Below are 26,833 nucleotides of genomic sequence, written 5' to 3'. Positions count from 1 at the left end.
GGCACTTAAGTGTCACTTTGCTCTTCCAGCCACTGCTATGCCTAACTCCTAGTGTTTTAAACACTAGGTTACAGGAGAAGTTATATCACAGCTCAGTCAAAATATCCATTTATTAATCCATATTCCAAATATATTGGTAATGGATTTTGAAAAAGCTCAATGCTAACTGTGTAATGCAAGCTACGCAGCATTACTATTAGCTGGCACCAGGAACATGGTGAGGGAAGGACCTTTCCTTAGGTGGCTAAAGATTAAAAACAAGGACAGGGAGTTCCCGTCGTGGCGCAGTGGTTAACGAACCCGACTAGGAACCATGAGGTTGCGGGTTCGATCCTTGCCCTTGCTCAGTGGGTTAACGATCCGGCGTTGCCGTGAGCTGTGGTGTAGGTTGCAGACGTGGCTCGGATCCAGCGTTGCTGTGGCTCTGGCGTAGGCTGGTGGCTACAGCTCCGATTCAACCCCTAGCCTGGGAACCTCCATATGCCATGAGAGCGGCCCAAGAAAATGGCAAAAAGACAAAAAAAAAAAAAAAAAAAAAAAAAAAAAAAAAAAAAAAAACAAGGACAACCATGAGCTCAGTAGTACAAAGCTGGGAGGAAACTACAGTGGGAAGACACAAACTGGAGCACACTGGGGGAGGCAGCACCTTTAAAAAACATACACAGTGTGACTATAAAATTGCAAGACTTGTCTTTTAATAAAACAAGCATGACAGAATGTAGAACTCTAAGCAAACATTTCTCCCTCAAAGTAGTTACATCCTTAGTTCCAACAAAGCTACTCTTCTTTGAGGAAAGGAAGGCCCTTCAAAGGCAGTTTATGAGCCACCTCTTTCCACATATTGGGCTGTTTAAAAACAGAAAATTGACACTCAGAAGATGACACCGGGAGTTCCTGCTGTGCCGCAGTGGGATCAGCAGTGTCTCTGCAGCATCAGGACACAGGTTAAAGGATCCTGCGTTGCCACAGCTACCACTTAGTGGCTTGGATCTGATCTCTGGCCTAGGAACTCCATATGCCGTGGGGAGGCCAAAAAAGAAGAAGAAGGAAAAAAAAAAACAGATGATATTGAGAAAACGAAGTGTGCCGCAGCTCTTGTGGAGGTTTCTGAAAGACCTCTAGCAAGTTCTGAGCAACAGCATCACCCCTGGAGAAACGCGTGTCCTCCCAGGATGGCCACTTTCAGTGGGAGGGCATTTGTTTGGATAGAAAAGGTCTGCTGTCTATTAAAAAAAAGCCCACAAAACCAGCCACACTCCTTTAGGGTCACACTTGCATCTGATTAAAAAAATACAACAATAACACTCACACATGGTTCTTGTATGAATTCTAATTAAGAGACATTACATTCAGAATGATAGCACTCATAGTGAAAATTTCAGAAGACGCTAACAGCTTCTTTGCCACTTAAGGGGTACATAGGGTGCAGCTTGTTTACCTGAATGTATTCTTAAATAAGTGACTACTACCACTCTAATTTTCCTAGTTGTAGCTCTGTAACAGGTTACTGACCGCAGGTTCATGTTCCAGACTTTGTCAACACAGATTAATTACAAGAGAGCCACCCCCCACAGTCTCAGGGTGAATTGGGAAAGGGCCGGTTAAATGAAGAAACAGGCCATTCCTTGGTAAAAGTTTGTAGTTTTCTTTCCCAATACATCTTCTTTTTATTGAGAACTTCCATTTTTATCCTGTGTTCCTCCTCTGCCATCTCACACTCTCGCTCTATCTGCTGGATTTTGGCCACATGCACCTCATTCATTTGTATCAGCTGCAGTTGTAAGATGGACATTTGTTGATGGTGTTCTTCCTCATGCATCTTTTTTAAAGCACCTTCCTGAGAGGTTTTGCTCCTGTAGTTTTTAGTGGCTGTTATTCTGACAGCTGAACACGAGGGTTCAGGTTGAGAGGTCCCCTCACATACTGGAAAATGTATGAACTCTTTCTCATCATCGCACAGTTCTCTATTTGAAACAGCAAATGATTCTGAAAAACAGTAGCAGAAAACATGTTCAAAGATTTTACAGGCAGAGAGTAAATCAATCCTATTTCAAATGACAGGGTACCCCATTACAGGATGATCTGAGATAGTATCTGCTCTGGTCTGCATGTCTACAGGTAACCTTGTCACACCTGACTTTTTTTTTCTTTTTAGGGCTGCACCTGCGGCATATGGAAGTTCCCAGGCTAGGGGTCAGAGCTGCAGCTGCTGGTCTAGGCCAGAACCACAGCAACACCAGATCTGAGCTGCATACGCCACAGCTTGGGACAACATGCGATCCTCAACCCACTGAGTGAGGCCAGGGATCAGACCTTCAGCCTCAAGGGCACTGTGCTGGGATCTTAACCCACTGAGCCACAAGAGGAACTCCCACACCTGACTTTTTAAAAACCCATAAGTCACAAACAATTTTCCCTTAAGAAATAATGCTAAAGGGTTTCATCATGTCATTTCTGGCACTGCAAATATGGGAACCGTGGTCAGAGACTGTGCTTATCAAGAACTGGTGACCTGGTTATGTTGATCTAAGTTCTGAAATGAAAGGTGCACAACTCCCAGTGAGCAGAAGACCATAGTGCGAGGCCAGCAGTAGGTCTTTAGATGAAGTTTTTCTTCAGTCTGATCACCCTTTCTCAGTTTCTCCTTCAGCCACGAACACTTGTGTTCAATCTCCACAAGGGCACCATTGCTCTGGATCCTGGTCACAGGTCTTACCCCTCAGCCTGGGTAATCATCTTATAAAGGTTCATCCTTGAAAGAGGAGCCTACACTCCCTAACTTAACTCCCTCAGACTTCTCTTTAGTCTCCTCATCTGCCTGTTGCCTCTAGCACTGTCATCTGGAGTCAGTATTCAGATTCCAAGGACACTTTCCCATGCCCCTCTTATGTAACTTCTCTCTGACTTGACAATCCGTCTTGAAATGTCCTTCCTCTATTAGCTTCTGAACCACTGCTCTCTCCTAAGTTTTCTTCAGCCTCCTCTCTGATTGCTCTTTTCCAAGTCTCCTTTCAGGCTCACACTTCAATGTTCTCCTGGGGCACCTATCTTTAGCTCTGTTTTCAATCTACCCTAAGTACCCCTCATAATCTGGTTCTGACATTCCTTTATCTTTCTTGCCTTATACTCTTCAAAATACCCCGTGTACCTTCCAATCCTACCACAATCTTTAAAGATCATGCTTTTTTTTTTTTCCATAAATTCTGTCTCACTACTCCTTCAGCCTGAAATTGGCTCACTATTGGTCCCCACTCTTCACTCAAACACACACTCTTACTCCAGTCCTACCTTTCTGCCTCCTCCTTAACCCCTACTTCATTCAGGATTGATGCCACTTGCTCTGTGAAACGTCAGCCCTCTCCTTTCTCTATACGTACTCTGCTGTTACAGCACTTACCACATTCTAGTGTTACTTGGGGATCACACCTTATTCATTTCTTTTATCCTTGGGCACCAATTATTTTGCATGGTACATAGTGAATGCCTAGTAAATATTTATTAGCTGAAGCTTTGAACGCAAGGGGAAAAGGGCTTCTGGATACAAAAGAATGCCATGTTTGTACTAGTATTTTTATAGGGCAATGATATGAGTATCAATTGGGGAGTTTCCATAAGGAAACCACTAACTCCACTAACCCGTGGAATCTTCTAGCAGTGACTCAAATGCCTTCTTGGGAAGCTTCATATTTCCAATAATGAGAATCATTTCCTTGGAGAAAAATAATATCAATTCATTAACAGAGTTGATTACATTATTATGTCCACTCCATTATTCCATAAGATGGGATGCCGGGAATGTTAATGGCTACAGGGGGAAACCTAACTCGTAATACTCTGTTAATAAAAGCAAAATGGCTACTGTTAAGATTATTTCACTCCAAGGGGTTAGGTAACAACCATAACTAGTCCCTAATTAAGAGGAAAGAAAAGGTGAAAATCTTACTTTTGAAAAAGAAGGTTAAAAGGACTTCTCTGTCATCCAGAGATAATGAAAATGTCTCCCTGGGAATCTGTCCCAACTCCAGCGGCTACAGCCTCAATTAAATGTGCTTCCTTCATGCTCTCACTGCCTCCTGAGCCTGCCTCTGGCAGAGCACTTGCGAAAACTGGCGGTGTGACTACCTTCCCATCAGGTCTCTCAATTCTTTGAAGACAGAGACTGCCTCTAATTCATCCTCCTGGAGAACCCTGCGCACAGCCCCATACACTGCTGGGCAGGTAAGAAATGCGTGCAGGATGAATTGGCTGCAGTGGATCACATCCCTCTCAACACAGCACAACTCTGTAGAAAGAGCAGTGTTCTGAGTAGAGCCAAGGCACAGGACAAAGGAGTGGGAAAGGCTTAACACTGAGAATAGGGTCCCACAGATGTGATCAAATGCAAAGAGAATTACCTCATCCATTTCCTTTCTAGTCTCAGATCTGAAACTGTCTTCCTTAAAGACTGGATACATTAGATGTTTTTTGGGGGTACCTTTAGCCTATTTTCTCTTTGATTTCATTCCAGTGGATAGTTCTGGATACTCCTCTTGAGTCCTTAAATTCCTGCTCTCACAATACTACTCATCTCTCCCATTTATTTATTTATTTATTTATTTTGCCATTTCTTGGGCCACTCTGGCGGCATATGGAGGTTCCCAGGCTAGGGGTCTAATCGCTGCTGTAGCTGACACCCTACACCAGAGCCACAGCAATGCGGGATCTGAGCCACGTCTGCAACCTACACCACAGCTCACGGCAACACTGGATCGTTAACCCACTGAGCAAGGCTAGGGATTGAACCCACCACCTCATGGTTCCTAGTCAGATTCGTTAACCACTGAGCCACGATGGGAACTCCTCTCCCAATTTTTAAATGCTCATTTTTATCTCGATATTTCTTGGCCCTAGGGGCTTTTTTTTTTTTTTTTTTTTTTTTTGCTTTTTAGGGCCGCACTTGCGGCATAAGGAGATTCCCAGTCTAGGGGTTGAATTGGAGCTACAGCTGCTGGCTTACACCACAGCCACTGCAATGCAGGATCCAAGCCATGTCTGCAATCTACACCACAGCTCACGGCAATGCCAGATCCTTAACCCACTGAGCAAGACCAGGGATTGAACCCGAAACCTCATGGTTCCTAGTCGGATTAGTTTTCCGCTGCACCACGACGGAAACTCCCAGGGGCCTTTTGATGATGATGACAGCTGCTACCGTTTTCTAAGTATTTACGCACTAGGTTAGTGCTTTGTAGCATTACCTCATTTAATCCTTACAACAACCGTCTGAGGGAGGTATTATTATAGAAAACCAGACACAATGTCCAAAGTCATTTGACTAGTTGAAAAAACCACAACTCCAATCTGGGTCTGCATGACTCCAAAATCCAAGCTCAACTACTACAACATCCAGCCTCTCACTATGTCACTTGCTCAGCTATTCACTTATGTATTTTGAAATGCAGTCTCCAAGGCGTATCTGCTACAAAACTATCTATCATTAAGAACATGGGTGTAGGAGTTCCTGTCATGGCTCAGTGGAAATGAATATGACTAATATCCATGAGGATGCAGGTTCAATCCCTGACCTCACTCAGTGGGTTAAGGATCCAGCGTTGCAATGAGCTGCAGTATAGGTTGCAGACATTGCTGCGATCTGGTGTTGTTGTGGCTGTGGTGTAGGCCAGGGACTACAGCTACGATTCGATCCCTAGACCGGGAATCTCCATATACCATGGGTGCAGCCCTAAAAAGACCAAAAAAAAAAAAGAATGAGTGTATATTCCAAATTTTGATCTCCAAATTTCTCTCCAGAATTGTGAACATGAAGGCAATATAGTTTATGTCTGGGAGCAGAGAAATGCCTCTACTTTAAAACTAATTTTTTTAGATTAAATATGTGCTAACATACATTTTAAATTTTTTTAAAAACCAGGCCTCTTAAGACTCTGGCAGAAGCTAGGGCTTAAAACTGGAGAGGCCCGATGGAGTAGTTAATTAACATTCACACAAATATTAGCTCCAATGAATGGAAGCTAGTGTTCAGATGGGAGAATCTCATCTTAATTGGAAAAAGACTACCCTGGGAATGGCAACCTACTGCAAACACACTATGTAATCTCTCTCCCAGGTAAAAAAAAGCCACTCAAAGTAGAAAACAACTCAATCATGTGCAAAATGGATAGGAAGGCCTAAAGGCTTTCCTGGGAGCAGAGAACACAGTCAAGGGGGTATTCTTCCACTTGGTCAATTTGAGTTAAGTTTAATCTCAGCAGGAAAACCTACTAATGCAGTAAAAGGATGGGAAGGAAACTATGCACAGGATAAACCCCAGCTCTTCTCAAGAGAGCAAAGGAAGCAGGACTGATTGGGAACATGGATAAATAAGATGTGGTGGAAGCATACTCTGGAATATTATGCAGCAACAAAAAGAGACAAATTAGATTTACACACTGCAATGGGCATTGATTTTAAAACATTCTAAGAGAAAAAAGGCAAGAGAAAAAAGGCAAAAGAAAAAGGAATGTTATCTATACACAACTTTTAATTTACATAAATTTAAAATATATCCACACGCAACATCAACACATGCTTTCAAGAACATATAAAAGCACCCACAAGCACACTGGAATGATTAGTGTGCAGGAGAAAAGAATGAAAGTGCTGAACAGGGATGAAAAAGGAATGAACAGGGAGTTCCTGTCATGGTTGAGTGGGAACAAAGCCACCTAGTATCCATGAGGATGCGGGTTCAATCCCTGGCCTGGCTCAGTGGGCTGGGGATCTGGCATTGCCGAGAACTGTGGTGTAGGTTGTGGATACAGCTTGTATCCCACGTGGCTGTGGCTGTGACGCAGGCCAGCAGCTGTAACTCTGATGTGACCCTAGCCTGGGAACTTGCATATGCCGCAGTGTGGCCCTAAAAAGCAAAAAAAAAAAAAAAAAAAAAAAAAGGAAAGGAAAGAAGAAAGAGGAATGAACATGTAACACACACACACACACAAAAAAGGGCTTTTCCAGATCAATGATGCTAGCATGCCATGACTACAATATAAAGCAGTCCCATGTACTGGAGTTCCCACCTCCCCGAAATAGATTTGTACTAAACAGTGATAATAATGCAATCTATTAAGACATGTTTGCATTATTTAATACAGCTTTTCATACCTATGCTTGCATTACTAGACTGTAGCTTTACAGTAGAGAAATAATAGCGTATGAATTAAATGTAAGTTCTCTTAAAATATTTGAGTACTACCTGAAAGTTTAGTTTTCTTAAATGTATTTGACACTCGGCGACCTTGCCTTCCTGACCATGCTTAGCAAATTTTGTTGGCTCCCTTAGTTCTGCACACCTGTTCCCCAAGGATAACAGAAGGTAAGTGTCAAAGCCAAATGATCACATATCATAAATCTACAAGGTATGAATTTTTTAAATATGCGTAAGGGAAAAATACTGGGATTTTGTTTACAAATACACTCCTACATGTTAAATTTTAAGACTACTATATTGGAATACAAGATGTACATTTCAGCAAAGTCACTGACTACAAACATAGGGGATGGTGATCAAGATGACACAGCTGAAGCCATCTCACATGAGAAATAGTTGTAGGGAGGCCTCTAGTGGAATCTGCTAGGCTTCTTCCTGTTTAACAAATTCCAACAAATCTTTGAGCACCTAATTCTGTCACAGGCACTCTGTAAAGTAATAGGACAGTGCTGTCTGAGGGAAATATGAGATATACATGTAGTCAAAATTTTTCTCATAGCCACATTAAAGTAAAAAGAAGTTAATTTTAGTAATATATTTTTAATCCAGTATATCTAAAATACTGTCATTTCAACATTTAATCAACATAAATGTTGTTAGTAAGAAATTTTACATTCTTTTTTTTTTTGGTCTTTCTGGGGCCACATTCATGGCATATGGAGGTTCCCAGGCTCAGGGTCAAATCAGAGCTATAGCCGGTAGCCTACACCACAGCCACAGCAATGCAGGATCTGAGCCACGTCTGCAACCTATACCACAGCTCATGGCAATGACGGATCCTTAACCCACTGAGCAAGGCCAGGGATTGAACCCGAGTCCTCATGGATGCTAGTTGGGTTCGTTAACTGCTGAGCCATGACAGGAACTCCTACATTCTTTTTTTTTTTTTTTTTTTTGGTACTAAATTTTCAAGATATAATGTGTATATTTATGGCACATTTCAATTCCGTCTCCCCACATTTCAAGTGCTTACCAGCCTCATTTGGCTTCTGGCTACTGTCTTGGACAGCACAGTGTTAGAGATATTAACTACACACACACAGTCCATATATCAAAATACACACAATGGAATGAGAGCCATAACCCTACAGTAAGTTTTCAACCTTTTTCCCAACAAGACCCAGAAGGGATGATTAACAATTCCAGTCTTCTTTTTCTTTTTTAGAAGTTGAAATGCAAAATGAGTGAGGTCACCTCAAAGTTGTTTTAACGTATGGAAAGAGTTCCAGGACCTTAACTACTAGAGTTTATAGATTACTTTGGCAACAGTTCCCAACTGACAAAGCAGCATAGTTCTCTACCACTCCCCAGATTTGACCTGGAAATAGGAAGCACATAGCATGTGGTTGTACTTTAATAATCAACAGCGAAAAGGGAAGTCTCATGTGTGGTATATTTACAAACATCCAATTTAAAATAAATCTCTTTTACAAGTGAGCCTTTAGCAAATGCCACTACAGGAAGGACACTGAGAATTCACATTTATTCCCTTCTTGCTAGAAATTTAGAAATTGTGTTTATGGGTAAGTGAATTTCATTGTTTCCTCCAAAAAGAAAGCAAAAATATTTGTGGAATGGACTTTCTAGATTCTACCCTAGAATTTGAAAATGGGGAAATAAGACTGCCCCCTTAGAATAAGCCTATGAAATCAACACGCAATAATCTAGATCACAGCTTTTCAAAGTGAACTGAACGCAGTCCATACCAGCATCTTCATGGATAACATCTCCCATGGAATATAAGCCACTTGAAAAGCAGCCCTGCCTATTCACTTCCCTCCCTCCCTCCCCTAGCACCATTCCTTTCACTGCTTCACAAACACTGAATTGCTCCAAGGCCAGCATAATAGAGAGGAACTGGCTGAAGCTATAAACATCTCCAAAGCAAGGACACTGTCAATTAGCAGCGGGCCCTCTCCACCACAGAAGCAGCAATGAGGAGGGGTGAGAGAGAGCTGGTAGTGTCCCCATAAACAATGTCTTCTGGGAGGTGCCCTGGCTGGGAAACTCAAGAATCCAAACTCAGACACAGGGTTCCTATGCTGAGAAACAATGCATGAGTTCCTAGATATTCACCACTGTGGTTGCCCAACTGGCTCCTTAGACTTAACCTTGGCCAAATGATCAGCAAACATTCAATCGTAATTTCGCTTCCCAGCATGATCTGCAGACAGGGGGAAAATATTCTAATCAAAACCGTATTCTCTTCACTTGGTTATTATCTTTTCCACTCTACACAGAGAATATTCTTGGTTTTAGACAATTTCCTTTGACTTTTAATTAACCAGTCCCTCAGAGCTTAATTTACTCTGGGGATAGTAATAAGTGAATTTCTCAGCCTGCAAGCCAAGAATTGGATTTTCCTAGGCAAATGCTTCCTGGTTCCTTGGAGCACCTATGAGCAGCCCTCTGGCCTTCCTAGAAATCTTTTTTTTTTTTTTTTTTTTGCCCACCCTATGGCATATGGAGTTCCCCAACAGGGATCAGATCCAAGCCACAGTTGTGACCTATACCATGGCTGCAGCAATGCCAGATCTCAACCCATTGTGCAGGGCCTGGAATTAAACCTGCATCCCAGAGCTCCAGAGATGCTGCTGACCCCATTGTGCCACAGTGGGAACTCCTATATGCACCCTTAAATAAACTGGTTGTTTCTATCTTAAAAGAGGCAGGAATTACTGGCAATTTATCTGTATGTTTTCCCATCCTCCTCTTCCCTGGAGATATTTCAATAGCCCCTTAATTCCAACCTTTTAAAGCCACGGCACACCCTCATTATGGCCTCGATTATATGAGTTTTACCTTCTCTAAGAATCATATATGACATATTTTTCTCTTTTCAATGGAAGTATATTAAAACTAAGACAAATTTTTCCCAGAATTTCTCAAGTCTCCTGGAGTGCACAGACCAAAACTACAGATCACAATATAATAATGGGTAGAAATGCTGTTTTTCTTTTTTTCTTTCTTTTTTGTCTTTTTAGGGCTGCACCCACGGCATATGGAGGTTCCCAGGCTAGGGGTCTAATCGAAGCTACAGCTGCTGGCCTACTGGAGCCACAGCAACACCAGATCTGAGACTTGTCTGCGACCTACACCACAGTTCACAGCAATGCCAGATCCTTAACCCACTGAGCGAAGCCAGGGATCAAACCCGAAACCTCACGGTTTCTAGTTGGATTAGTTCACGCTGCACCATGACGGGAACTCCAAAATGCTGTTTTCAACCTGGGTGACTGCAGCGCTTTGCACATACAGGCCCTCAACAAATATTTTTTGAAAAAAAGAATACAATTGAGTGAGTGAATACAAATCCTCAAATTGAAGTTCCTGTTGTGGTGAAGCAGAAATGAACTCAACTAGTATCCATGAGGATGTGGGTTCGATGCCTGGCCTTGCTGAGTGGGTCAAGGATCCCACGTTGTTCTGAGCAGTGGTATAGGTCGCAGAAGTGGCTCAGATCTTGTGTTGCTGTGGCTGTGGTGTTGGCTGGCAACTGTAACTCCGATTTGACCCTTAGCCTGGGAACTTACATATGCTGCGGGTACAGCCCTAAAAAGCAAAAATACGTACATAAATAAAACCTCAAATTCTTTTTAGTACATTGAGATAGGCTAAGATAAGCAACTAGCGTACGTCCTCAATAACCATATTAATGTAGCCCCTTATTTTTTCTTCTTAAGGAATAACAGAGATAAGTGAGATCTAAGAGAGAGAGCACAGGGAGATGAACAAGAGCTCCCGGTCTTAAGTTCGACTTGAATGTACTATCCAAACTGGAGATTTTGAATTGGGAAAGTCAAGTTTGATATGAAAGTTTCTTTTTTTAATAAGTTCCCTCAAAATGAAGGACTATAAAAAGTGCAGTGTCAAACAGGTACCCAAGGAGAACGAGCAAGCGGGCGTCAGGCACCCATACCTTGGGCGGCGGCATCAGCGTGGTACTCGGGCTCCTCCTCAGGAGGGCTCTGCAGGAAGTACAGCTGCTCGGGCAGCATGTTGGCGATCTTCTCCTTCCCCAGGACGTGGGTGCTCAGAAGCGGGCTGACGCTCCGTTTCACTTTCTCTCTCCTTTCATGGGCCATAATCTTTTTGGTCCGAGCCTTGATGTTCTCCCAGCACTTCTTCAGCTGTTTGAAATCCCGCAGCGACACACTGGGTTGGGAGTTATATTCGTGGGCGAGCGCCTGCCAGGTACGCTGCTTGAGGGCAATAGTTCGCGCGTCGCTTTTCTTACACTCCAGCACATACTTGTACTTTTCTACTAAAGCAAGGAGGATGCTCTTTTCCAATTCTGAGAAGTATTTGGCAGGTTTTATGATTTCGTTGTTTTGCATTTTCCACTATGTTTCTCCTGGCTGTCAGCTATCCTGGAACAGGAAGTTTGGAACAATCCATTACTAACTCCAATAATTTAAAAAAAAAAAAAGTCAGTGAATCACGCAGGTTTAATCCCTGACTCGATTCCCTGGTCTGAAATTTAGTACTTTCTTTTCCATTAATGTTGGATTGTGATATTCTCAAGAAAACATTCGAGTTTAACAGGAATGGGGTTTTACTTTAAAGTGGATCCTTTTCTGTAAGTCTTGCCCATTTTGTGATTATCTGGTACAGAGAGCAAAAAAAGAAAAGTTGAACATCTGTGTGGAACTCTAATGTATTTAGTTCTGCTCAATGTTAGGGAACTGATAATTCCCCAAATTCATAATGTTAGGCAGCTTTTGAATGAAACAGCTCTCTCAAAGTTTTGTCACAGCTGAAGACACGAGAAGCTACTGTGTGATCAAATATGACGGATAATGTAAATACTATCAAGATTTTAGAATCATTAAGAACTCACCCAAAAGATGTGACATTCCCATCACTATGTCTGTCCTTGAATAGGTCCATGCTCCTAGAAGAACCTCAGTTTCTTCATCTTTAAAATAAAGGCTTGGAGTCTGTCATCCTTAACGTCTAAAGACCACTTTTAAAAGGGTACAGTTCTGGAGTTCCCTTCGTGGCTCAGCAGTTAATGAACCTGACTAGGATCCATGAAGATTCAGGTTTAATCCCTGGCCTCGCTCAGTGAGTTAAGGATCCGGTGTTGCCGTGAGCTGTGGTGTAGGTCACAGACGCAGCTCGGATCCCACGTTGTTATGGCTGTGGCGTAGGCCAACAGCTGCAGCTCCAATTTGACCCCTAGCCTGGGAACCTCCATGTGCCTCTGGTGCAGCCCTAAAAAGCAAAAAAAAAAAAAAAAAAGGTGTACAGTTCTATGTAAATAATGAATATAATTTCAGAGGTATAAGAGCCTAGATGCTTGGAGATTGAATCCAATGTCCCTCTTTTTTTTTCCTGGACATTTCATAAAAATGGAATAATTCAATATGAGGTCTTTTGTGACTTGCGTCTTTCACTTAGCATAATGTTTTCAAGGTCTGCCTACATTGTAGTGTATATCAATACTTCATTTCTTGTTATTCCATTTTATAGATGTAACAGTCTACATCCATTTACCAATTAATGGATTTTTAAAATTGAGATAGACTTGACATATAACATTAGTTTCAATAGACAGCCAACAAGGACCTACTGTATAGCATTGGAAACTATATTCAGTGTCTTATAATAACCTATAATGGAAGAGAATGTAAAAAAAGAATATATATATATATATATATTCAGCTTTATATATATATCTGAATCACTTTGCTGATACCTGAAGATAACACAACATTGTAATTTAACTATATTTCAATAAAATTTTTTTAATTTTAAAAAAAGAATGGATAATAAAGATTTTACAACAGTAATTATTTTAAAACATTAGTTTTAGATACACAACAATTATTTTTTATATATATATAGTGATATGATTACCACAGTACATCTAGTTAACATCCATCACCACACAGTTATAATTTTTTCATTTAAGATATATTCTCTCATAAACTTTCAAATATACAATATTATTAACTATAGGATACCTGTAGTATATTGCATCCCCAGGACTTATGTATTTTATAATTGGAAGTTTATACTTTTTGGCCACGTTCACCCATTTTCCCCACCCCCCACCTCTAGCAGCCACCAGTCTGTTCTCTTTATCTGTGAGTTTTTCTTTCCTTCCAGATTCCACATATAAGTGAGATCATATAGTATTTGTCTTTCTCTATCTGACTTATTTCACTGAGCATAATACCCTCAAGGTCTATGAATATTGTCACAAATGCCAGGATATCTTTCTTTTTGGGGGCTAAGTAATATTCCTTTGTGTACCTATATACCACATTTTCCTCATCCTTCTTTTCAACTGAGGGAACTAAGGGCCAGTAAGGTGAAATGGACTGTACAAGATCACATAGATGGTGACTTTGAGAAATCAAGAACCTGGGTTGTCCGAATAGTTTGGTAATTGTTTTAAACACAAAAAAAATAGCCATTTTTATTATGTATATTCCATTAAAGTCTTTGTTTACAAATTACAGGAAATGTTATCAATTTTATATTATTTTACAAATTTGAAATGACATTACATTTTCTCCTTATTATCAAAGTCTACTTACCCTTTTATATTTTTAATAAAAATTGTATATATTTCAACATACATTAATTTCATTTGATATACACAGTAAAATGCTTACTACAATCAAGCTCAATAATATAACATTTTTCTCATGTAGTTACCTTTTATGTGTGTGATGAGAGCACCTAAAATCTCTTATCATATTTCCAATATTTATACACTATTATTAGCTATAGTCATAACTGCCATACATCAGATCTCTAGATATTAATCCTACACAACTGCATTTTGTACCCTTTGACAATCATCCCCCCATTTCCCCCACCCCCCCATCTCGAGTCCCTGGTAAGGACTGTTCTACTCTCCGCTTCTATGAGTTTGAATAATCTGGTATTCTTAAGATCATTTCACAATTATCTCTTGGGCTCTCACCTTGAGTGATTCCAAATTACTCAACCATGACTCCCTAGGTCATCTTGCCATTCTCCTCAGTGCTGAACTAGCATCTTTCACACAATGGATGTTTAATGAGTGTCTTATTTCACTGAACTTATGTGCATTTTACGACCTCATACTTTCCCACATCTTTTAATCACAATATACTTCCTAAAAAATTAATCTCTCAGATACATTATGGCAAGAATGTCTCCAAGCAACAGAGAATGTGGCAATGAAGCAAGCTTTGCGTGTCCTTTTAGTGGAAAGGGCCAACATGCCCAGTCCTCCTTATGTTCTCCAAGCCTCTGATTTTTCAGAATAACAGGGAAGCATCAAGTTACTATCGATGTAGGCTATTTAAAAGTAACGAACCTGGAGTTCCCATCGTGGCGCAGTGGTTAACAAATCCGACTAGGAACCATGAGGTTGAGGGTTTGATCCCTGGCCTTGCTCAGTGGGTTAAGGATCCAGCGTTGCCGTGAGCTGCGGTATAGGTCGCAGATGCGGCTCAGATCCAGTGTTGCTGTGGCTCTGGCGTAGGCCGGTGGCTACAGCTCCGATTAGACCCCTGGGAACCTCCATATGCCGCAGGAGCCGCCCAAGAAATGGCAAAAAGACAAAAAAAAAAAAATAAAAGTAACAAACCTGTAGCAAAAAGAATTAGAAAGTAACTTGAGAGGAGTTCCTTGGTCAAAAGTGGGACATTCAAACACTGACAAGAGTGATGGGTACTCAAAGATTCATTAAATTATTCTCCTGATCTTTGTGAACATTTGAAAAGTTCCATAATAGACAGTTAAGGGGAAAAGTCTGTGGCAGTTAAGTTTACAGTACACTGATTTAAAGTCACACTATAACAAGTAAGCTATTCACGTACTATGCCTAGGGAGGGATTACTGTAGTTGTAAATAACTGAAATCTGTTAGACCTGAGCCAGATCCGAGAGCCTTAAAATTGAGGCTAAGGAATGTGGGCTTTACATGAGAGCAACAGAACCTGATCAGGGTCTCCCACTATGTACCACGCCCTCCCAAAAGCTAAAGTTAGGTGTGATCAGTGTCTTTAGATAGAAGGCATCCTGCCTCTCATTCACCATGGACACATCAGTATCAGAAATCAAGAGATTTAGACAAGTCACAGATGGTTTGGCCGTCAGCTCTTCGGCAAAGTTAAACAAGGGGAAATTTATCTTTGGAGATATGTCCCTGCACTTCTAAATTCCCAGGCCTATGCTTCAGTCATGTCCCTCTAATGTTCCTAGGATGATCCAATCCAGGCGCCTTCCTCCCCAAAGGCCCACAATTAATTTTTTGCTTTCATCAATACTCCTATTTGTTAGAAACCAGTGTTCCCAAATTGAAATTTATTAACACACATTCTCTTCTGTATTATCTTTATCTGCCAAGACGTCTATGTCCAACTTTATGTCCTATGATTTTTATTATGAACTTAACAGGTATACTAAATGATTTTAAACATACATAGTCTCTAGAGCAGATTCTGATCTGATGCCTTCCAACTCTTCTGTCCCCACCCCGGAGAGGTCTACCTTCCCCTATACCCCACTCTTTTTAAGAATCCCTGCTATAGGGAATTCCCTAGCGGTAGAGCAGGGTAAGGATTTGGCATTGTCACTGCAGCAGCTTGGGTGGCTGCTGTGACACAGGTTCAACCCCTGGCCCGGGAACTTCCACATGCCACGGGCAGGGCCAAAAAAAAAAAAAGGAATCACTGCTATAAGGATTGAGAATCTGATTCACAAATGAAAAAGGGATTGTTCCCTGTTTCATTCCTCCCCCCACCCCACTCTCCATGGCATGTGGAAGTCCCCTGGCCAGAGATCGAACATGCGCCACTGCTGCAGCAATGCTGGATCCTTAACTCACTCACCACACAGGAACTTCCCCTCTTTTGTTCTATTATAGGTAATGCTATTTTATACATTATACATTTTTTCTTTTTGTTTTTTGTCTTTTTGCTATTTCTTGGACCGCTCCCATGGCATATGGAGGTTCCCAGGCTAGGGGTTGAATCGGAGCTGTAGCCGCCAGCCTATGCCAGAACCATAGCAATGTGGGATCCGAGCCGAGTCTGCAACCCACACCACAGCTCACAGCAACGATGGATCCTTAACCCACTGAGCAAGGTCAGGGATTGAACCTGCAACCCCGTGGTTCCTAGTCGAATTCAATAACCACTGAGCCATGACGGGAACTCCTACATTTTTTCTAAGTAAAATTTTTTTCTATCTTTGATTATTTCTTCAAGATAACTTCCTAGAAGAGGAATGGTTGCCACAAAAGATAAAAACACTTAAGACTTTGTTTCATCACTATCTGTCCTCCAGAAATGGTATACCAATTGACATTACCATTTCCTTGACTTCTGCTGTTAACATTTTTTAAATCTATGCCAACTGTGGAGGTGAAAAATGTCCCTTCATTGTTTAGTGATACATGAATTGCAGCTCTCAGGCAAATAAGCCACACTCTGACTGAACAAAGTCCCTGTGATACTTAGTGGAACTGAACTCACATGGAATTAGTTGCCAGCAATAATTCTTCCTCATAATGTTTGCAGTACCACTAGCTGCCACCAGGTGGTGGTGGGCTAGTGAGGCATCTAAATTTATAAAAGACTTTAACCTAAGTGTGGCCAGTTGAATCTCTAATAACAGCAATAATAACAGTAGCAGATAACTTTTATTGAGCCTTTACTGTGGGTTTGACACTATACTAACTGCTTGATACTCACTATAGCATTTAATCCTCCCCAAAATAGTCCCTGAGAGCATCATTTGTTACACTGGTTAAAAAAATAACTTTATGAACAGTACCAGAAGAAATTATACAACCACTCTCAAACGCAAATACTTAGAATTACCAACACCTGGGGACCATTAATAGCCCATTAACAAAACTGTTATTTAATCACTAGCTAAGTAAATCCAGAGTTACCAATTTACTTTGCTTAATTTTGTAGAACAGCAGGCCTCTCTCAGCCATGTGGTTGTATCCTGCCGGGTTATAAAGGGATTCTGGGACAAGATAGTGTACCCCAAAGGTCCCCAATGGCTCCCAACAGTCTCATGAGGCAGGCTATTTATCCCCAGTAACCAATTATTATTCCTATTTCCCAGATCAGAAAAGTGAGGCTCAGTTAACTTGCCTGCGGTCACACAAATAGTAAGTAGAAGAACCAGGATTCAAACCCAAGTCTGACTCCATGCCGGTGCTGTTCTAGGCTCTGCTTAGCCTTCTTCTTGCAGAAGTGACAGGCTCTGGGCCCAAATTACATGCTCAAATTACATGTCAATTAGCAATCTGTCAGCAGGGACAAGTCCTAGGGTAGAGCAACCAGGGGGAGCTGTGCAAGCTTCTGTCCACATCTGTTGATTCTTCCCTCCCCATACCCAGCACCTCCCCACTTCTATGTCTCAAGCCAAGGGTCTACCACTCCTCGCCCCCACTCAGGTGCACCTCTCTCACTCTAACCAGAATTCTGAAGTAAGTTCCACTGTTTATCTGCTAAGAATGTACATTTGAAAAGTAACTGTAGCAATAATATGGAGCTTTAAAATGGTCCATGCCTCAGGGGAACAGAACGCTGACATTCTGCTTGAGCACCTGACAGTCCTAAGTAAACAAACATTTCCCAAAGAAAGAGATCTCCAGGCGAAGCTTATTAATAGAAACTTCCAGGCTATAAAGCACATTCTAGCTTAAAATGGCTGAGCAATGTCCATAATTGGCTATAGATGACAACATAACAAGCCTTTTCCCACTGCATCAGCTTTTATTAGCAACTGCCCTACCCTGCCCCCCAATTCTGCTCAGTACTAATGATCTTATTTTGTCTGCTGTTCTGCTAGACAGAGGGGCTACCCTTTCTTATGCATGGTTGTAGCACAACAAACAGCCCAGAGTGTAGTAAAAGAGCCCTCACATAGTGAGCCCTCAGCAAAATTTAATGAATGAATGTATTATGATATAAATATAAAACTGCCCACCATGCAAGGAATGAGTAACATACACGATAAAACAATCAGGACGCCAAAAACTACATTAAAGTAAAAATGTTCATCTGAAACAGCAAAAATGAAATGCAATGGAAGTTTGTCTCGGGCTAGGCAAAGACCCATAGACAAGACTATGTAAAATAGCAGGTATTCCAATGACTGTGAAAGAACAAAGAGGAAACAATAAGCACAATTCCCTGAATTGTAACACTGACTAAACCATGAGAAGATTATAATGAGTACATTTAATATTCACCTTAAAAATCCATCTGTTATGGACTGAATGTTTGTATACCCCCCAAATTCATTTGTTGCAATGCTAACAATGACTACATTAAATAGCATTGACTATATTTGGGGGTTGAGCCTTTAAGGAAATAATTAAGATTAAATGAGGTCATAAGGTTGGGCCTTGGTTCAAGAGGATTACTGCCCTCATAAGAAAAGACAGAGAGCTTGCCACCAACCCCATGGCTCACAAAGAGGGCATGTGGGCACACAGAGAGATGGCCACCACCTATAAGTCAAGAGAAGGGGCCTCAGAATGAAACTTACCTTGCTGGGTACCTTGATCTTAGATTTCCTAGTTTCCATAACTGTGAGAAATAAATTTCTGTTGATTAAGCTTCTCAGTCTATAGTATTTTATCACGGCAGGCCTGGCTAATATACCATTCAATGATGTTTTAAGTCTACCGAGGATCAAACTAAGTTCTAAAATTTGAGCAAAGACGAGAAAAAACTGGTTAGATCTTAATTCTACTGCCCTTTGTAGAAAAAGGAGTTCTATGAAATCAATACTTAGGGAGTTCCCTCATGGCTCAGCAGATTAAGGATCCAGCATATCGCTGCTGTGGCTCTGGTTATAGCTGTGGTGCAGCTTCAAATCCCTGGCCTCGGAACTTCCGCATGCTGTAGGTATGGCAAAGAAAGAAAGAAAGGAAAGAAGGAAGAAAGACTCAGGATGGGAACCATGACTAAGAATTTGTGACAGAGAGACCTCAGACAGATGTTAGGATCATAATGCACTACTGCTCTTAAAGTGAAGTGAGGAGTCTCCTGGTGGCCTGGTGCCTAAGGGTCTGGCGTTGTCACTGTTGTGGCTGAATCACTGTTCTGGCATGGGTTTGATCCCTGGCCTGGGAACTTATGCATGCCAGGGTCATGGCCAAATAAATAAATAAAGTGAAGTGAAATAACCAAGACACTGCATGTAGAAAACCTGGGTTCAAATCCTGATTTTAGCACTCACCTAGCTGTGTGACTTTGAGCAAGTCAATTAACCTCTAATCCTTCATCTGTAGAATGGGGTTAATACCCCATCCAGCCTTATCTCTACATAACTGACCTGCAATGGGAGGAAAGAAGAAGCACAGACTAGAGCTTCAGTAAATTTTAGTTCTCTCCACCCCTTTCGCCCATACTGAACTGTTTCCAAAAGTAGAACAGTGGCCTAAATACAATATATAGTCAAGTGTTTATGGGCTCTTTTATTTGCTAGACACACAATTCAATAAATACGTAATGAATCTCATCAAAGGCTCAGAACTACCCTAGAACATGTGGGAGATAGAAAGACAAAGCTGAACCACGTAGTCTGGAAGGAGCACCGGCATGCAGAACCAAAGGAGAGGCACACTGAAACAGATGCCATCATAAAGGCCAAAGCACCCTGGGCCTTCAGAGGAGGGAGGCGGTGAATGTGCACTCTTCACGAACAAGAGGATGGAGCGAGATCTTTAAGCATATACAGGGTATGAACAGAGATAGCTGAAGGACATCCCTCAGATAGATGGTTGATAAGCAAGGGCCTGGACTCTGCATGGTGGCTATGTTCATGGAAAGGAGGGGGTGCACACCAGGGACTGTTTCAAAGTGAGAAATGGGCCAGACATGCACGTGTCCACATTAGGGTGGGGGATCAAGAGAAAGCAGAGGGAAAGAGGATACGCAGAGGACTTATATATGCAAACACTGGAGAGAGGGGTATTCCTTAAGATCGAGGGGCTCACAGTCCAGTGAAGACAGAACACAACAGTGTACTGTGGATGCTCTGGTGACAGGACAGTGTGACAGAGATGTGCCCAGGATTGGGCAGGATCTAGAATAGGGACTGTAATTCTCATCAGAATAGACTGGAATTAGAATTAGCATTAGAAAAAAGGAGGGCCACTTGGGAAAGAGAGAAGCAGCAGCATACAGAATTGGTGGGTGAGCTGCTGGGAGTGTGGCGCCCACTCCCTGAAGGGAGGCCTGGCCACAGGTTATGGGTGCTGAGTTTGCTCTTAAGAGATGAGAGGCTGTTTCCTACCCTTGTCCATTGACTCCGTTTCCTGACTCAGAAACAACCTAGAGCCTAACATGTTAAAACTAAAAAGGGACTAATCCTCTCACTTTAGAGATGAGAAAACTGAGGCCCAGAGCAAAGTGTGGGGGTTCCTGGGGGAGCTAAACGTGAAGCTTCATTATTAGTTTTCAACCCCTCCCTCCACATCTCCTCCCTCCACCATCTCACCAGCAAGATGCCCCTTTGCTAGGTATCCTCAAGCCTTTCCCCACTACCCCAAATGAAAACTCACTTTTGTGACATCAGGCAAGTCCCCTTTCCTCCCTGACTGTTGATTCCTCATCTCTAAATGATAAAGCTTAAACAGGTGTTCCCTAAAGCCCCATCCAGTGTTGACGGTCCACTGCTGCCACAATGGCTTTCCTGCAACCTGATTTCCACAGTTTTCTGCCAAATATGCATATATGGTATTTTCTGATTATTTATGAGATTAGTGGATCTACTAGCCAATGAAAAAGAGTATTACCACAGTATAAAGTGATCTCAGCACTTTAGAGGCGTTAAGGTCCATACGAAGGTTTAACTCTATTATAGGTTAAGGAGTTCCAAGTGAAATGTCTAAAGCAGGTGCTTTGATCTCTTGTTCACTACTGTAGCCCCAGCTCCTTGAAGAGCCTCGGGTACACAGTAGGCACTCAAATATTTGTGGAATATATGTTGACACTAATCTGCTTGCCATCTGCATTTTTTATTAATTCTATATAGACATTCTACTACCTTAAATTTCTCCTTTTATAAAGGATTTATCTTAATAAAAGTCATTTCCTGACTTCTTGTAAATACTGTTGTATTGTATGCCAAATTTTTAAGCCCCTCGCTACAACGAAAACGCTGTCATGATTTCATTTCAGGCAGCGGTAAAACTAATCAGACATGACTGTTCCAAGTACCTGCTGTCACATGTTCAGACATCTTACTCAGGTCGGCCACTCACCTGTGCCCTCTCCATCTCAGTTTTCCCCTTTGAGGGCTTTTCAGTCTAAACCTAGCACTACACTTGTTTCCTCCAAGGCTCTCCCTCCTCTTCCTCTCCACCACCCACTCCAGACGGCCCTGGAACGTGGAGGGGTTTATTTTTACCATCTGTGTCTGAGTGTGACGGTGCCTTGTGTTTAAGGCAAGAGCTCCCGACTCCCATCCTCCTACCCTCACAGTGCCCTCTGTAAACCAGAAGAAAGTTCTTAAAAGTCCTGACCCCTTCCTTCCCCTCCTGACAGCTCCATCCTAAGCCTTCTCCCCACCCCCTCCCAGTCTCCCTGAGATTCCCTCGTATCACTATTACAGTACCCTCCACAGGAAGTGCTTCTACAATACAGAAAGGCCCTGTAGGCAGGTGCTCCCACTCCAGCCTGCTTCTCATCTGTGAGGACTCTCTCCTCCCACCACTTCAGCAACAGCAGCTCTCCAATCTCTGGGCCAAGGGTCCCAAGTATTTACCTTTCCCTGCAGCCCTCAGAATTACTCTGTACCTCAATCTATCCATACTCTCAAGGGTCCCCCTTATCTAAGTGTGAGCTCCTGAGGCTTGGAATCATGTTATGTGTATCTCCGGCACACAGTTGATTCTTGGTGTTTGTGCAAAAGAAAGTGGAGGTGTCAAGGAGAACATCTCTCCAGCCCCATCCTCTCTAGCACCACACACATTTCCAACTCTCTGCCCACCACCTCTATCTAGCTGTCCATTATGGGGACCTCAGGAATCTCCAAAAACAAACAAATTATTGTACCACCTGCAAACCTCCTGATTTCTGATGACTTCAGCCACATTAACTTGGCTCAAAGCAGAAACTTCAGTGTGCTCTTCCGCCACATGGAACCACTCATCAAGCCCTACTCTACATTTTACCTCAACATCTCTTCTCTCTCTGCCATCCTCCCTGCCTATGTCTATCCCCCAAAATGATCACCCAAACTTGCGGCTCCTCCATACAGCTCCCAGAGGGGTCTTCCTAAAACACTGTGACGATGCCATAGTCCTACCTGTAAACCTCTGACATCTCTCCCACTGCCTAAGTGATAAATCCAAACTGCTCACACGGCATTTGAGGCCTTTCCAGGTCTGTCCCAGATTACAGTGCCCCCCCATGCCCCACCCAAACCTCCCTTTCCTCCCATGTATATTTCAACTCAGCCAGACCAAACTCACCTTCATGCCCTTGAACCTGCTGTGTTCTCATGCCTCTGGACGTGGGGCTTCCTCTAGCTGGAATCCTTTACCCCAAGGTCCACCAAGGGCACATCATTCCTCAAGGTCCGACTGTCATTAAAATTTTCCAAAGCCTTCTTCAACTAACACCCAGGTTGTTATGCTTATTTTATTTATAACAGCTTCCTTCTAAAATGAGTTTTGAGGCAGCTTACAAAACTATGCACATACTGCAACTAGATTTTTTTTTTTTAAAGAGAGAGAATATCAGAGCAATGACAAGACAAAGATATAAAAGAAGGTAGGAGGTCATGTAGCATTCCAAACCTCTATGATAGGAATTCTCTTGTGGCCCAGTGGGTTGAGGATCCAGTGTTGTCACTGCAGTGGCTTGGGTTGCTGCTGTGGCACAGGTTCAATCCCTGGCCTGAGAATTTCCACATTGTGCAGGCACGGCCAAAAACACACAAAAAACCTGTCTATGATCATGTCTCCCCTTGTTAAATCTCATTAAAGAGATAGACTGGCCCTCAGTATTCTATCCAGAATGAACAAGTTAATATTCTGTGAGCTCACTGCCAGGCGTACATGACTGTACTGTAGCACTTCCTATATTTTCTGTAATTTGCTCGTTGTGTCCATCTCCCTTACTAGGCTGGGAAATTCCTAAGGGAAATACATAATTTCTGACTCATCTCTACATCCCTGGCATGAAGCATATGACTCAGCGTAAGATTGGTATTCAGCAGGCAAGTGTTAAGCAAATGTCACCATAGACAGAGAAAAAAGTCCAAGAGCTTGTTGAGCTCCCCACTCTGCATGCAAAGAAATATTGTTTAATCCTCACGAAAATCACACAGCTGAGAAATGACAGAGCTAGGACTCAAACCCCTCACTTCTGTTGCTCCAGAGCTACTGCTCTTTCCACTAAACATACTGCTTCCTACCTTTATCACTACATGACCACACACACCCTCCTTCCAGGACTGGGTTGTGTTTTTTTTTCGCTTTTTTTTTAGGGCGGCACCTGAGGCATACAGAGGTTCCCAGGCTAGTGGTCAAAATGGAACTGCAGCTGCCAGGCTTACACCACAGCCACAGCAACGCAGGGATCCGAGCTGTGTCTTCAACCTACACCATGGCAATGCCAGATCTTTAACCCACTGAGCAAGGCCAGGGATCAAACCTGCGTCCTCAAGGATGCTAGTCAGATTTGTTAAACACTGAGCCACGACAGGAATTCCATGACTGGTTTTAAAACAACCTTTCTCCAAGAAACCTTTCCTGCTCACTCGAGAAAAGTCAGGCTGAGTCCAGCCCCAACTTTCCACAACACTCTAGTATGACATGTTCACACACTGGGAGAGGAGAGAGTGCCTTCTGGGTAGCTGAGCACTGACTGGTCTGTGTGAGCATTCTGCGGATGGTATTATGGAGTCCTCAGCTCTCCTTCTACCCTCTGTTCCCTTGGTGCAGTCCCTGGTCCCTGCCTTTCCCTTCCTTTTTCAGGGTCTAAAGCCTTCCAGTTTTCCCCATTCCAAAATGAACCCCTGGATAATCTCCTCAGGCCCACTCTTCTCTAGCCAAGTGAATTGTATTCAAAACACACTCCTTCGGGAGTTTCCCGTTGGGGTTTAGCAGGTTACGAATCCAACTAGTAACCATGAGGATGTGGGTTCCATCCCTGGCCTCGCTCAATGGGTTAAGGATCCGGCGTTGCTGTGCACTATGGTGTAAGGTGCAGACACAGCTCAGATCTGGCATTGCTGTGGTTGTGGCGTAGGCCGGCTGCTGCAGCTCTGATTCGAACCCTAGCCTGGGAACTTGTAAATGCCACAGGTGCGGCCCTTAAAAAAGCAAAAACAAAACGCTACTCCTTCATTACATCATTAGGTCTTTGTATTTTAAGCATCTTACCAACCTTTAGGGTGGGTGAGTGTTCCAATATCCTCAAGCATATTAAAAGAATTTCAAGAATCATGAGAAGAAAAACCATGACATTTTGGGAGGCCTCATCACTGAACTCTCCATCCATATGAATATTACGGGAGTGGCTTGGGAGTAAGAAGAGACAAGTCACTGATCTCACCCCAGGATCCCTTCCTCCCCTCCCTTCAGACAGGATGCTTGGTCTCTAAGGACAGGACGGAATCCTGGTCCAGAAAGCTGTTGGGGTGGTGGATCCTGGTCCCTTCCTCCAGATCCTCTTGCAGAGCTTTAGAATCCTCCCTTCTCCTCCCAGTCCACCCCTTGTCTCTCTCTGGCCCCAAACTCCCATAGCATCCTCAGTCCTGACTCAGGAACTATGTCACAACTGACTTATCTGACATGCATGCTGAAATGAAGACCCCTAGCCCTGATATCATCCTATCTCCTGGATTTGAAAGTATAACAAACACATCCCTGCATCCTATAATCACTCTCCTGATACTGCAGAAACATTTATAATCTAAAATGTTATGATACCTAAGAAATACCCAATCTCCTGAATCAAAACAGGGAGACCAAATTCTTCTCCATTTCCTATTCCTAAATAAAGATTACTTGTGCAATTTACAGTAGCTACATCCACAGCGCTAGTGCGATGATTTAATTAGGTAACTCATGCCAACTGTTTGGTACTTAAGGCCTGGTACATAGAAAGTACTCAAAATTTAGCTATGATCATTTATGTACATTAAATGATCATAGATAGGTACGCCTCTCACAATAGCGCCTGGGAGTGCAGGCATTACCTCGAGCACTCCACCGCCACCGGCCCCCAATCTCACCCCCATTTACAGAAGCAGCACCCAGGGCTGGAAGTAAAGGCGCTTTCCCAAGGTCAGGCAGTCACCGATGGGATGCTCGGCTTTCGGCCTCCGAGTAAGGGATCCCTCCCCATTACACCCCTGAAAGGGGCACAAGAGGTCTTAAAGGAGACAAGTATGGAAAAGCGCCGAGCACAGTGCCCAGCATACAGTGGGGACCCCGGGATGGATAGACCTGGGGACTGTGGGTCATCTGGATTCCTCCCAAACGGCTCCTCAGTCCCGGGAGGTCTAGAGTCCTCCGACCCCAGTGCGCCGCCTCATCTCCCGGAGATCTGCGCCCTGGGGCTTTGTACGCTGCAGGCCGGCTCCACTCACCGAGTCCCATCAGGACGCGCGGAGTCTGCCGCCCGGCCTGCGGGGCAGGGGTCGCGGCGCCTGGGCCGGAAGCCCGCCCAGGCTGCCCCGCGGCCCCGGCACGCCTGGCCCGCGCCTCCGCCGACCCCAGGCCCGCGCCCCCGCCCCGAGGCAGCCAGCCCGGCCGGGGAGCCTCCTACCTGCAGCGGCGGCGCGGCGGCCGCGGCGATCGGGGGAGGGGCCGGCGAGATGCAAGCGCGGGCGGCCTCGGCTCCTCTGGCAGGCTGGGCCGCCGGGAGGGCCGCGGGCTCCGGAGCGCCGGGCAGCGGCGGCGCGCCCCCGGCCGGCCAGGCCCCGCCACGCGCGCAGCAGCCACAAAGCCCGGGAGCCGCCGCCCCCTTGCGGGCTGCCGGCCGCCTGCGGGTCCGCCGGCGCCGAGGAGGGCGGGAGCGCGGCCCCGCGCAGTCCCCACCTCCCCAAGCCTGGGCCGCCGGCTCCCCTGAGGCTCTGGGCGGGGCGCAAAAGGGACCCCAGCCTACTCACCACTATCCCTCTAGGCTGACATTCTTGTGCTAATTGAATTCCCTCTTCCCACCTTGGCGGACGAGCTCCTGAAGGGCCTTAAAAACTGTTTCATTTCCACGAAGAACAACAAAAGAATGCATTTGTCGCAAGGGATTTGGCGGCCATGGGCACAAATTAGCTCAATCCAAGCTCTCCGTCGGATAAAGGCTCCTTTTCTTTCTGGGTACCTGACTACTTGAGTAGCCAACACTCTGCTGGGTTCATCTCAGAGTTTTGTTTTGTTTTGTTTTTTTAATTTGCGAGATGTGTCTCCCCCTAGGCTTTGCGCTCAAAGGGTAGAGACTATAACTCCTGCAGCCCAGGACCTGGTTCAGTCACTGTATGCTGAGTAAATTGGAATTTATGTGCTGACGAATGAATTTACAACATATCCAACTGTAGGACAAACCACCTTTCACCGTACCCTGACAAGGATAGGGGCTAGGTGTTTCTTTTC

General features: G+C 43.6%; 1 protein-coding gene across 5 annotated transcripts; it reads right to left on the bottom strand.

Annotated features, from left to right (window-relative positions):
* Positions 679-26,630, bottom strand: MSANTD3 (Myb/SANT DNA binding domain containing 3). Of its 5 annotated transcripts, none has more exons than XM_005660297.3 (3): positions 26,356-26,630; positions 11,169-11,619; positions 679-1,986 (listed from the first exon to the last, which is right to left on the bottom strand). In XM_005660297.3, exons 2-3 carry the CDS (start codon positions 11,584-11,586, stop codon positions 1,577-1,579), a joined length of 828 nt encoding a protein of 275 aa, XP_005660354.1. In that variant the 5' UTR covers positions 11,587-11,619; positions 26,356-26,630; the 3' UTR covers positions 679-1,576. The 5 variants fall into 5 exon arrangements, with proteins under 5 accessions (XP_005660354.1, XP_005660353.1, XP_003353639.1 ...); XM_005660296.3 differs by having other exon boundaries at positions 26,408-26,630; XM_003353591.5 differs by lacking the exon at positions 26,356-26,630 and adding an exon at positions 26,013-26,153.

The sequence above is a fragment of the Sus scrofa genome, chromosome 1 (assembly GCF_000003025.6).
Source record: "Sus scrofa isolate TJ Tabasco breed Duroc chromosome 1, Sscrofa11.1, whole genome shotgun sequence".
Classification (NCBI taxonomy): Eukaryota; Metazoa; Chordata; class Mammalia; order Artiodactyla; family Suidae; genus Sus; species Sus scrofa.
The sequence above is the reverse complement of the archived record's forward strand: the minus strand, read 5'-3'. Positions and strand labels throughout refer to the sequence as shown.

What these genes read in the sequence shown, in the direction of transcription:
- MSANTD3 (XM_005660297.3), bottom strand. Translation starts at nt 11,586, where the DNA reads ATGCAAAACAACGAAATCATAAAACCTGCCAAATACTTCTCAGAATTG. An exon ending in CGCTGATGCCGCCGCCCAAG is followed by an intron (nt 1,987 to 11,168) that starts GTATGGGTGCCT and finishes ACTGTTTTTCAG; the next exon opens with AATCATTTGCTGTTTCAAAT.